General features: G+C 33.9%; 1 protein-coding gene across 1 annotated transcript; it reads right to left on the bottom strand.

Moving 5' to 3' along the window:
• Positions 1-2,865: 2,865 nt before the first annotated feature.
• On the bottom strand, positions 2,866-5,710 carry LOC132635791 (aquaporin TIP4-1). The gene is made up of 3 exons (XM_060352323.1): positions 5,410-5,710; positions 4,224-4,465; positions 2,866-3,375 (listed from the first exon to the last, which is right to left on the bottom strand). The coding sequence occupies exons 1-3, from the start codon at positions 5,534-5,536 to the stop codon at positions 3,001-3,003; spliced, it is 744 nt and encodes a 247-aa protein (XP_060208306.1). The 5' UTR covers positions 5,537-5,710; the 3' UTR covers positions 2,866-3,000.
• Between the last annotated feature and the right edge of the window lie 7,527 nt (positions 5,711-13,237).

The raw sequence follows: 13,237 nt of genomic DNA, 5'->3' as shown, positions 1-13,237 counted from the left end.
AATTTGAACGAATCACCATCTTTGAATTCAAGTAAAGGCTACATTATCGTTTCCAAAGGAAGGAGGGCAAGATAATTCCCAAAGTAAATGAGCTTAACTTTCTTGTCAACTTTAGGATTTGCTTTCAAGAAAGCTTCCTAAAAATTCTCAAAGACATAGAGCAATCATAGTTAAATGAAAACTAAACATGAGATCCAGCAGATTACAATTTCATGTAGAGTAAGCGCAAGAAAAGTCCAGAAGAGAAAACTAACCATTTCTTGCTTTCTTGATCCTCCGTTGGCCGTTGCTACCAAAAGCGCCATCTACTTTTCAAAAGAGTATTACTCACTTCTAATACAGCACTGTCAATATTTGCTGTTATAACTTTCCATATGAATCTGCCCTGCAATCCGTTGCCATCAAGTTATAGCCTTTGGGGCTCATCACCCATTCCTTCCGCATATTACTGCTACTTCACCAAATGTACTTCTTGTCGTGCTGTCTCCACTATCTGGGCAATCTAATCCTGGACAACCTGCTAGAATGCTTTTTAATGTCAATTCAATTTTGACTCAAATAAGTAAAGAAGCAAGTTCCATTATAGAACTTCGAATTATTTTCAGACAACTGTCTCTTATACTATACATGCGAAGATGCATATCTCAACAATCTATCAAGACTATCTCTATTGACGCTGAGTAGGTGTCTTATTCAAATATGTTTCCTAGAAAATTACTAAGACAAAAAGCCAAAGAATTTAATGCCTCAAGCGTAGATGAACCAACAATAGTGTCAAGAGCGCACATCTTAGTTAATCTCATTATATTATGCGTTGTTATTTGAGTTGTCACTATGTCACTATAAACAAAAAACAAAAAACAAAAATGACAATTCCAAAATCAAGATCAGAGGATAACATAGGACAGTTATCCTCTTCATTTATTCAAACAAAAGAAATCAATTATGTGATAAGTCAATTGTATCCACAAGGAAGAACTCATGATATATATTTAACAAAGTCATCATGAAATAATACTTTGACCCTAACATTATAGCTTAAATAAGAACTGCTTACACTTTATGTAGGACCTAAATTTTCAAGAAGGCAGTCACATTTCAACGAATGAACTGTAAAAAGATTGCACTATAGTTAGCAAATATGAAACAAACCACATACTCAGGCCTTGGTACTTGTGACAGAGAATCTGAAGCCGCTATTCTCAAGCTCGAATTCTGAATTCACAGACATTGTCAAGCTTGAGAGCGCAGAGTCTGAACATATGAGCCATCTTCTGTATACGAAATAAACGGAAAGAAAAACTCCTGAACTTTGAGTAAGAATTCAGAAATCTGAGCGGTTTTTCTCTCTATGTATTTTGTTTATGTGTGTCGTGTATATATCTTTTTGTGCAGGCGATGACTTATGTTTATTTGTGTGAGCATGGTGCAGATTAAGGGGTAAATGGGGAAGTGGGAGTTGAACGTGGGATTCATGGTGGGTTAGGATTAGTTGTCTTTTTTTTTTTTTCTGACTTCCTAAAGTAACTGTCAAGTTGAATTTTTAAAAAAAAAAAAAAACGGCAAACAGTAACTAATAATCCTGATTGGAACCAAATCATCGCTAAACTGTTCAGTTTTGTTAAAAATTGTGTACAACCACTACTTAAAAAAAAGATATTTTATTATTTTTAATTTTAAAAAATAACTAATAACTAAAATTAGTCGATTTTGCAACCTGTTAGGATTTTAATTATAATTCAAACTCATTCTAATTTATTAAAACAAAAAGAAATTCAAAGTTGGAAGAATATGCAAAACGTGGCCTTCAAGACCACTACTCATATAAAAACTAACTGTTCAGTTTTGTGAAAAATTGTGTACAACCACTACTTAAAAAAAGATATGTTATTATTTTTAATTTAAAACAATAACTAAAATTACCTAATTAACTAATTTTGTCCTAAAACTAACACATGGCATTCTGTTACGCTGTCACTTGTCACAATGCTATTGCAAACTATCCTCTTTTTAATTATATATAGATTAGAGATATCACGCCTAATCTAAAGTTAGTTTAGTTCTTCGAATATTAGATTAAAATGTTTTATAGAAAACGATTCTAAATATGATCATTTCTCAAAGAACAAATATACAAACGTTTTTTACTAGTTTGTTTGTTTTGTTTCCTTTTATGGAGAAATAAAGACAAATATCATGATTGGCTATACATGCAAGCTGGATCAATTTTGAACCTCGGATCATGTTTGATACTTTCTAACAGATTAAGAACTCTAATAGACATATTAGGTTGCCAATTTGATGTCCCCAATTGAAACCAACTTTGGTTGTCGCTAGAATTGGTCGGTTTGACACCTAAAATAAAATCATATCACTTAAACTGAAACAACCGTATACATTATTCAAGCTCTATTGAGTACTTTAAATAGAGATAATTCTAAAAAAAAAAAAAGAGATATTTAATAGGATATATTGCATGTCCTTTCGTTTCTTTCTCTCCACCATAATAAAATGAAGCCACTATATCTTAGGATTTTTGTTTAGTTTCGTAATGAAAAACTAAAAATATGGAAAATATCGTAGCGGGTTTAGCATTTTCTTGTATAAAGTTGGTGCACAATTTTGTAGAAAATACAACAACTTACCCAGCGTAATCTCACAAGTAGGATTTGGGGAGCGTAGAATGTACGCAGACCTTGCTCCTATCTTTTAAGGGGTAGAGAGATTGTTTCCGTAGACCCTCAGCACAACAACTTATTACCAAAATAGGCGAGAAGGAAAAAAAAATAACGACAGCAAAGTGACAAGATAGACACAGCCAACGACGCAACAAGTAACAACAAAAACGAAGTAAAAAACACTATGCAAGTACTAAATAGTTATATTACTTAGATATAACCTAACAAGAAGAAAACATAAAATTACATGCATAGCAAGGCAGACTAAACTTCCAAAGCACTCCAAGACTACACAATAGGTAGAGACCCTTTGTTACAAAACCTAGAAAGTTTCTTGACTTGAAAGTGGAACATGAGACCTAACAATGAAAAAGTTTTCACAGATAAAGCCAGCAAGACCACCACCAATCAAAGGCCCAATCCAGTAAACCCAATGGTCAGTCCAAATTCCACTAACAAAAGCTGGCCCAAATGACCTTGCAGGGTTCATTGAAGCTCCTGAAAAAGGCCCTCCAGCCATGATGTTGGCCCCAACAACAAGCCCAGTTAGAAGTGGGCCCATCCCATCAATAATTCCCTTCTTGGGGTCCACAATGGTAGTATAGACAGTGAACAACAATGAGAAGGTCAAAATCACCTCCATAATTAATCCTTGTCCATAATTCACTCCATCTGCTAGTGCGTGAACTGGTGTTATCTGTAAAAATACAAAAATGATAAGATCAACATACAACAAAACTCAATCACTACCATCCATCTTCAAGCTCTGACAGATTCGATAAATATATCAATTCAAATTTCTAATTTATAATGTGAAAAATGTGACAAGTAAAAGGAGGATCTCTTTTTATATTGCTTTTCCATTTTTGCATTTCTTATCAAGTGTATAGGCAATTTCATTAATTCAACTATTACAGGTTGATGGGAAGAGACCATTGTGAATTAGTTAAATATTGTAAATTATTTGTTGACGTATTCAAGATTTCAAGGGGGATAAAGTTTGATTTTTCAACCTGATCCATATGTGTAACGAATAAAGCCCCCCATTTCTTTTCTTTTTATCTGCATCATGTACATATATGACACTTTTTTTTTCTTGTATGACACAAAATGATTATGTTGAAATGTAGGGATCTAGTAGTTCAGTTGGTTGGCTACCTGAACTTTCACCTTATTGGTGAGGGTTCGAATCCCCACATTGTAATCCCCTTCCCCTACCACTTATGTAATAAACATTTAAAAAAAAAAAAAAAAAAAAATTATGTTGAAACAGAGTTGTGTAAAACTTGGTTAGATGAACAAGAGTTACTACTCCCTTTTATTTTACGCGACATTCTCCTCATTAGTTTGTTTAAAAATTAGTCATATTTTTTTATATTTAAACTAATTTAACTTTGAAGTTCTTATTTTAGCCGCTTTCACAGCCATTGAAGTGTCGTTACAAATTAAAAATCATAAGTTCCAATTTTTCTTTTAACTCCATGCTAATCAAACTCTATTGCATCAATTAAAAAAGAGCGAGTAGCAGGTACTAGTAATACTAACCAATCCACCAGTGAGGTAATTGAGCAAAGCACAAGCAGCAACAGAAGCCAATAACTGGTCAATCCAATAGAGGATTGATCTAAAGACAGTGATATGACCACCCATACAAAGGCCAAGTGTGACAGCAGGGTTAAGGTGCCCACCAGAAATTCTGAAACCAGCAGATATTGTCACAGCCACCACCAATGCATGTGCCATCGCCACAAAAAATAAACTCACCAGTGGATCTCCATTTAGCTTATCTGTTTTCATTCAACACTACCATTTGCTTCACACTTTCAAAAACTATTTAAAAATCTACTTTCATATTCATATGTTGGTTTCATAACCAAAGTACTAAATTATTTTATGTAACAAAGAAATATCGATCGAACCTTTGTCTAGTTACGTATCACCAAAGTCCAAAATTACCACTAAAAAATTCTTTTGTAACCAAAAAGGTCATTCAATTCTCTCTAAGTATCATACAAAAATTAAAGTCTCTTTTATTTTCCTTCATCTGGTGACTTTATATGATACATTGATAAAGTTGAGTGACTTTTTGATTACAATAAGTTTGATGATTCTTGTGATAGGTAAAATTGAGTGATTTTTCCGTTGCAAGAAAATAATTTAGTAACTTTATAGTGCCATAAACTAAAAGTTGATGACCATCTATGAAATTATGCTGTTTTTTTAGTGGGGAAGTTACACATTTAGCAGGTCGGTAAAAAATAATTACATCATCTAGCCAAATATACATAAATTCTATACACTAATTGTGTGTAATTCGTGTATATTATGCATCTGTTGGTAGTGGCGGAACCAAGATTTTCCCTAAGGGAGTTCAAAATAAGACAACATAAACACATGAAGAAGTCAAAGGGATTCAACATCTACTATATATATACATATATAAAAAATATTATTAACTATGTATAAACAGTGTAATTTTCTGCAGAACCCCTTGTCGCAACCCGGTTCCGCCCCAGTCTACTGGCTATTATTTTTTGTGGCGACTGTAACAGTGTAAAAATCCCTCTTTTTTGTATTACCTCAATAGTAGAGGTAGATCTAGTACAAGTTATGTCATATGTGGGTTCAAGACTTCAAGTAAACTCATTGATTTAAGTTCGAATTACATGTATATATGTAAAAATAACTAAAATGTATATCCAATATATTATCATGCTTTGTTTTGACTTACTGGCAGCCATGGCAGATCCCACACCAGCAAAAACGAAGAGAAAAGTGCAAATAAACTCGACAACGAGGGCTTGGATGCAGTCAGGCTGAATAGCCTCACGGCCACTTCCAACAGCAATCTTCGCCATTATTGGCCGTTTAATTTCTAATGAAATGTGTAATGATAAATGGACGGGCAAACGAAAGGCTAAAAGCTTAAGAAGAAATGAAGAATGGCTATGGTTTATTGGCTCTTAAAATGGAGGACCACGTACATGTATTTATACAAGTGACATCAAATGCATGCCATGCTCGTAAAATATACTTAACTAGGGTGGCCAAGTAGTAGTGAAAACGATATTCTAATAATGATATGACATATCTAGGGGTAGAGCTAAAAGAAAAAAGAGAAATAATAACTAAGACCGTGTTCGAGTCAGCAGATTGTAGATATATAGCTGATAAGCTTTATGTGCTAAAATTGATTTTTACAAATAAGCAATTATGTGTTTAAGTAATAGTGTTAAAACTGATAATAAGCAGTTAATATGTCCAATAAAAAAATTGCTAAGTGATATCAAATGCTTGTAAGTCGTAAGATAAAACTACAGTAGCAAGTAGTGGTGAAAAGGAGATTCTAATAGTGATATGACAAAATAGGGGTTCAATTAAAAAAAAAAATAATAAGAGGCGAGAGCCCGTTTAAGTTAGCGGATTGTACATAGCTCATAAGCTTTTAGTGCTGAAATTAATTCTATATATAAGCAGTTATGTGTTTGAACATAATTAATGTTGAAGCTGATCCTAATAAACAATTGATATGTTTGTGAAAGAAGGTTACTAAGTGACATCAAATGCCATGCATTCTTGTGAGATAGACTTTCGGTGGCAGGTAGTGGTGAAAACGGTATTCTGATAATGATATGACAAATTCAACGGTTTAATTAAAAGGTGAAACGACTAAAAACAAAAACAAAAAATGTAGAGTTGACCGGTTTGTAATTGTAAAGTGCAACAAAGAAATCAATTTGGAGCAATTTTTTTTTTAATTAGAAATATGCATGGTTCTACATATAGTATATGCTTTTCTAAATTGTTGAATGATATTGACGAATTGAAGATCACAACGATTTGCAGCATACATGAACGTAGAATGGATAATAAGCATTTTTATCTTAATATTACATATGAAAAGGGAAAGCTACAAAATTGAAGATCATAAAATTTTTGTAGCATCATGGATATAGAAAGGGAAATAAATATTTTGATCTTAGTATTTATGAAACAAGAAGACGACAATTTGAAGCTACTAGGAGTAATAAAAAAGGACTACACAGCACTCTAAAATTAGGGGAGTATTTCTTGTTAGTACTGATTAATTTGTCTCAAAACCGTTCTGGAAATGGGAATGGACCTTCTTTTCAGATAAGTGGAAAATATTTTAATCCACATAATTTTTTGATTGTTATAAACATAAAATTTTGCATAAATTATGTTTAAATTTAGCAAGCTCAGCCTCCTAACTTAGTTACTCTGATACAATAATTTACTTAACTCACTTTTAAATAAAAGACATAAATCAAAACGTCCACCGACGGGGAAATGTGAAGTCCACTTGGGGCACCACTTCATTAAAAAAAAAAAACAAGAGACAAGCTAGTCTCAATTATGGGAGTCTTATCGTATTACAAGAAAAGAAATGTTGAAATTGGAATCCAACGATGAACATTTCAAGAAAGTTCATGATTCTTGCGTCGAATGATCGCAATGTTGAATAGTAATTAAATAAGTAAAATTATGCTCTTTTAATAATTTAAGCTTTTAGATACACACTTCAATATCGTATCAGAATAGGCAAGAGATTGGATTCGAGTCTCCAGCCAATATCTAAAAAGAATCTTCGCGTGCTTGGTCCTTGAAAAAGAATCACATGTGACTTGTGAGCATGTGTGTTGAAGAATAATTTAATAAATAAAAGTTTGCACTCTCTAAAATATCAAAATATTAGTGCAAATTAATAATTTGGCTATTTGTAGGAGTAATTTCCAGTCCCTAAAATATCACTCCAACAAATCAAAATTATACAACAACAGAATTTTATTTGAATTTAATGAAGCATATATGCATCATGATGAAACTTTAGTTCAATCATAGATGCCCTTTGCTCCTTTTATCCCACCACCATAGCAAAAACTGATATGTGAATTTGGCATATATCAATGAGTATGTTTGGTGAGTGTGTCATTTGGTGTCGTCTTCTTCATTTAATTTTTTTTTCTCCTCTATCACTTCTTTTCTTGTTATTATTCAATTTGACATTTAAATAGGCCTACCTAAGTTATCAATCAAAAGCATATGCTTCCATTGACTTTGCAAGGCGAATAACAACCTCTCCTTTTTTTATGAAGTTGATTCCGTGAATCTGCTAGTGAGGGACATTATTACTAGAATCCAGCAGTTGTATGGTTTTGTGCAAACTAAACATCGTCCCTAATTATTTTCCTTTTTTCCTGCAAAAATAATGAAAAATTAAAATTAGGAGGCCATGTTTGGGTTGATTTTATCATAATTGCAACTTCTTTTTCTGATATATTTCTTGGGTGATCCGCGGGCAGGGACCACCACAGCTCCTCTCTTCTCGAGAATCCATACGCCCCTTATCAGTGTATGAACAGTTGTCTCTCGAACAATGGTTTAGGTTCAGTCTCAATGAAAAAAAAAATCTCAATTTTTGGTAATAACTTACTTGTACCGAGTGTTGGACCAAAACAATGAATGCATGGCATTTGTTTGAACAAACATAATTACAATTTAATCTATGTTCATAATCCAGGGACTTAGAAATCAAGACGGAAGTGTTGGGATTAGAATTTTCTTTGCATCAGAACAGTAAAAGGACGTGTTACGTCAATTGTACAGGCCGCACTTTATGGATGTACCTCAGGAGGAAAGAATTGGAAGTTACTGGAAATTGTCAATCGAGGTACGAGCAAGTTATAAGGACCGTACATTTATGTACGGTCCGTACTTTTGAAATCGTACATTTTATACGGGCTATATAAATAAGTACGGGCCGAACTTTCAAACCGTATCCCACGGATGAAAAATCGTAGTTATTGGAATGTGACATTCCAAGTACGGCCACAATGTACGGGCCGTACATGGTGCTCATACATTTCCCCGACTTAGCAAAAGTGTAAATACGCAATGTTCAGTCTTTTATGTTATTTTCATATACTCCAAGCCCTAGAACGAAGTCATTCTTCTCCCATCATTCTCAAACATCAAGGTAAGTCTATTCCAAGCCTTTCAAGTGAATTCTAACATGCATCCACAATTTCTAAATAGAAATTCATTGTTCCTAACCTAGGGTTTTCAAGAAAACCCATCACAAGGATTCAAGACTAAGGCTTTTGGGCTTTTTCTCAAAGTTCAAACCTTTTCTACAAGTTTGGAGCATTTACAAGTATGTAGGGTTTCTATCTACGTGTTGGAACATCGTTGTTCTTCCATGATTATACGAAAGTTCTCCAAAACTAGGGTTCTAGACATGTTCATTATAACCCTAAGTACATGTACCATGATATACCATGTTTGTATTAATAATTCGTTATTGTGTTCTTAATATTCCCTTTTGATTATTGAGAATCTGTCTGTAATCCATGAAAACCCATACATTGCATTTCATGGGTTCTTAAATGCAAGTTATTAACTATTATGATTAATCACATGAAAACCCTACATGTTTCAGACAAGATACACACACACACCCTATATATATACACACACACACACACACACACACACACCCATGTTCATGCTTTGGGAGTTGCACAGATTACCAGGAAGGTTTAATAGCTGAAATAATGTATGCCAGCGTAGGATAAGGATCGCTCCGCCTAGTTAGGACGATTCCTCCATGTTTCTCCATCGCGGTATATTGGATCCATTCATGTCATGTTCATGTCTCATACTCCGTCAAGGTATGAGATGGCTTAGCTGATCGGGTAGAGATCAGACGCCACGTGTTTACGTGATGGCTATATGTCGGTTAAACTAATGCACTCCCACAGTTATGTTTACAGACTTAAAATATTTTATTCATGTTATACATATTCATGTCAGATAATATTTCATGTTCATGTTCAACTTACAGATATATTTTCAATTTCAGTTCCATTATTCCATGTGTCATGTTTATTTCATTCAATTGCTTTGCATACCAATACAATTCCAATGTACTGACGTCCCCTTTTATTGCCCGGGGCTTGCATTTCACGATGCAGATATTGACTTACAAGATGACGGATCAGCTCGTTAGGACATTGCTCGTATCAGCTTTTGGTGAGCCCCATTCTATTCGGGGTGTTATCTTTATTTATTTCATGTTAGTTATGCAGTCAAGGTATGCCGGGGGCCTTGTCCTAGTAAACAGCTTAGCAGTTGATCAAATTCATGTCCAGAGGTTTCATAGACTGGTCTAGCATGTCATGTCAGATGTTCAGAGTCGTATAGCCAGTATTGTCTCAGTACTTGATATATTTTCAGATTATTTCGGCATCATGATATAAACAGTATTTTCAGTATTACTATGATGTCACATGTTTTGTTCAGGCTTTCATGCTTTAAGTTGTATTCTGCAATAGTACATATCCCATGTTGATTCAGCAAGCTATGTGGTTCTCTTGGTCACATGCATCAGGCACCGAATATAGAGTTACGCCCAGGTCATGATTCGGAGCGTGACCGTATATTCTTACTTCAGTACATGACTTAACCATGATAAGTTTTATTAGTTTGTTGTAGACACCCCATACAAATAAGTATTTACCTTTTTTTCTTCCTAAGAGGTCCAAGCGAAAAAACTTTTGCCAGTCTATAAATGAAAATACAGCTAATCGACTTTTTTAAGAGATTGACTTTTACATATACATAGGAAGAAAATGAACATAATTAACGTGCGTAGCTCATTTTTTCACTAAATTACATGCTATTAAGAAAAATATATCATGAAATTGGACTACTGTATATCATCTTAATATTTGAAAACACAAATATCTCAGCCAGTAAAAGATGCGAGGCAATTCCAGAGCATATTCTGGTTTAATTTCGTGCATCTTCTTCTATTCATCTACAGACTACAGTTAGTCTCCAAAAAATTAATGATTTCCGCATACTTTCTTGGTATCTTTCTTTGCACTTCTTGAGTGAATAATTGTACTAGCTAGCCTCCAAAAAATAAATGATTTCCGCATACTTAGGCCCCTTTTGGACACGGTTTGAAACCATGGTTTGAAACCTGGTTTCAAATCATGTTTGGACATTTTAAGTTGTATTTTCTCTTATAGACATAAAAACCTCACAAATTGTGAAAACTATCAAAACATTCTCAATTCTTATATAATCTTACCAAATGAGCAAATCATAGTTTATAACAAAATTAGTACACTACTAGAAGTCTTTTCTAAAAAATGCAACATCAATTAATCAAACTTTACTTCAATAAAATCGAAAATTTAACATGAATATTAATGTAACTACTATTTAATATAATCTTCCCACAAAAATTAAAGGTTGGTAGACATAAATAAAGGTTGGTGGAAGTTAATGAGATTGGTAAATGATTGATGGGGATAATTGTTAAAAATATTTACCAACTTATGGGTCTTTTTTTACAAAATATTAACTTATGGGTTAAATTTTGTATTTTAAAAAGTTGAAACCATGGTTTCAAACCCCAAACCATGCTTTTTGGATTATTTGTGTTTAAACCATGATTTCAAACCAGATTTCAAATAATGACTGAAAATTAATGACCAAACGCTGGTTTGAAAATTGATGGCCAAACGCCTACTTACTTTCTTGGTATCTTTCTTTGGCACTTCTTGAGTGAATAATTGTACTAGCTAGCCTCCGAATAGCTCAAAACACTGATTGCTTATTTGAACGAACATGACAATTGACAACTAAGAATTATTCCAAAGGATTAGGGACAGAGGGCCTTTTCACGTACTTACTTCTTGATGTGCACTATCTCACCACCAATAACTATTGTTCTGAGTACTTTAAGGGGTCGTTTGGTTTTTAAGATAAAGTACAATATTTGAATTTGGGATAAAATAGTATATTATCTGATTGTCGTTCTTGCAGCTTCAATTTTCTTTTTTCTTTTAGCCAAGGATCTATTGAAAATCAGAGGCAGACCCACCCTATTAGGAGGGAGGTCACGTGCCACCTCTAACTTCGGGAAAACATTATATATATATATATATGGTGTATACACAGTAAAAACCGTATGTATATTTAAAAGGATCCCTGAGATATATCCATTACTTTGGTGCAATTGATTGTTGGGCCCCTTATGTCCTTGCATGAAACTTGGGTTTGAGTCGGGCTATAGCAATTTAGTTTCTACTTTTTTTTTTTGAATTTGTTTCGTAGATTCTCTACAAAAAAATTAATAAGCCCACATACTTCGTTTTTTTTTATTTTTTTTATTCTTTAGTCCTCCCTTAGCACCCCCCCCCCCCCCCCCCACCCGCACCCCAAAAAAACACACACACAGACAAAAAAAAAAGATGCCTGATAAGAATCGATTTGGGGGAAACACCAAATCAATCACAAAAACGCGGAATTAAAGGATAACAAGAAATTGGGATGAGAATTGAAGAAAAGGGGATGAGAAATAGAGGATAAAAGTAGAACCCAATGAATAATCAACCTCTGAGCAAACCTAGACCCTCTTAATTTGATTCAATTCAAATAACTTATACTGTTTGAAATCAAGGCAAGGGAAATTCAATTGAATCCACAAATGAATAACCCTTCATGAAATCAATGGAAAATCGGTTCAAGACCAATAATGGAATCCACCATTAACTATTACTAATCTAAAGCTAATCCTAGCTAAACAATTTATCTCTCCAAAAGAGTATTCTCAATTCATCATAATCTAAGTAAATGAAATGTCTAAGTCTAGTATTTATACCCCTAAACTAAAGAAGACTAAGTTATTACAAAAATGTCATTAATGAGGCAAGAGCCTTGTTTGGCTAGTTGGGATGATTCGAAATGTTTCTTCCTTGCACAAATAGCCAACTCCTGGTCTTATCCAAGTTTGCAAGTGTAACCAATTTGCAGAAATGACCCTGTTTGCACGTTTGGCCACTTTGCGTTTATACCCTTCTTTCACTTCTAGCCACTTGCGCATTTGGTCTCCTTTCTAGTAGCTTCTTCTTCAATCAACTCCCAAGCCACCTTCCACATATCATAAGCCATCTTGTGTGGTTTGTAAGAGCCTCCAAAAGCCTTCAATGTCGTCCTTATCATCCATGCCGCTTGTAGAGCTTGAAGTTCCATAACTTGGCTTTGGATGTAAGTCTTTAGATGAAGTGTGCATGTAGGATCATGTCAATCATATCAATGCCCCAAATCAATACTTTTCCCCGTTCTAAACACATTCTCCTCCTTCCAATATTGAAGTTTATACTATTTTACTAATATATTATCATAATTATTAAGTTTTCAAAGAGTTGCACACCAAATTTTGACAGTAACAATTGACATGTCAATATTAAGGCATTTGGTCATTAGTATCCCCTCTGTGTCAAAATCCTGGGTCCACCTCTGTTGGAAACAATCTCTACCCTCACAAAGGAAGGGATAAGGTGTGCAATTCTACCCTGCTAGACTCCCTTGTGGGATTACACTGGGCATGAAAGTAATATTATTTCATTGTCTTATAAGAAAAATATATTATTTGAAATAACATGTAAATTAAGAACATGTGTATTAGTAATGTAGGCATTAAATTATTCAAAGACAGAAATCTCCTTTTAAAGTAAATAATT

The sequence above is a fragment of the Lycium barbarum genome, chromosome 4, assembly GCF_019175385.1.
Source record: "Lycium barbarum isolate Lr01 chromosome 4, ASM1917538v2, whole genome shotgun sequence".
Lineage (NCBI taxonomy): Eukaryota > Viridiplantae > Streptophyta > Magnoliopsida > Solanales > Solanaceae > Lycium > Lycium barbarum.
The sequence above is the reverse complement of the archived record's forward strand: the minus strand, read 5'-3'. Positions and strand labels throughout refer to the sequence as shown.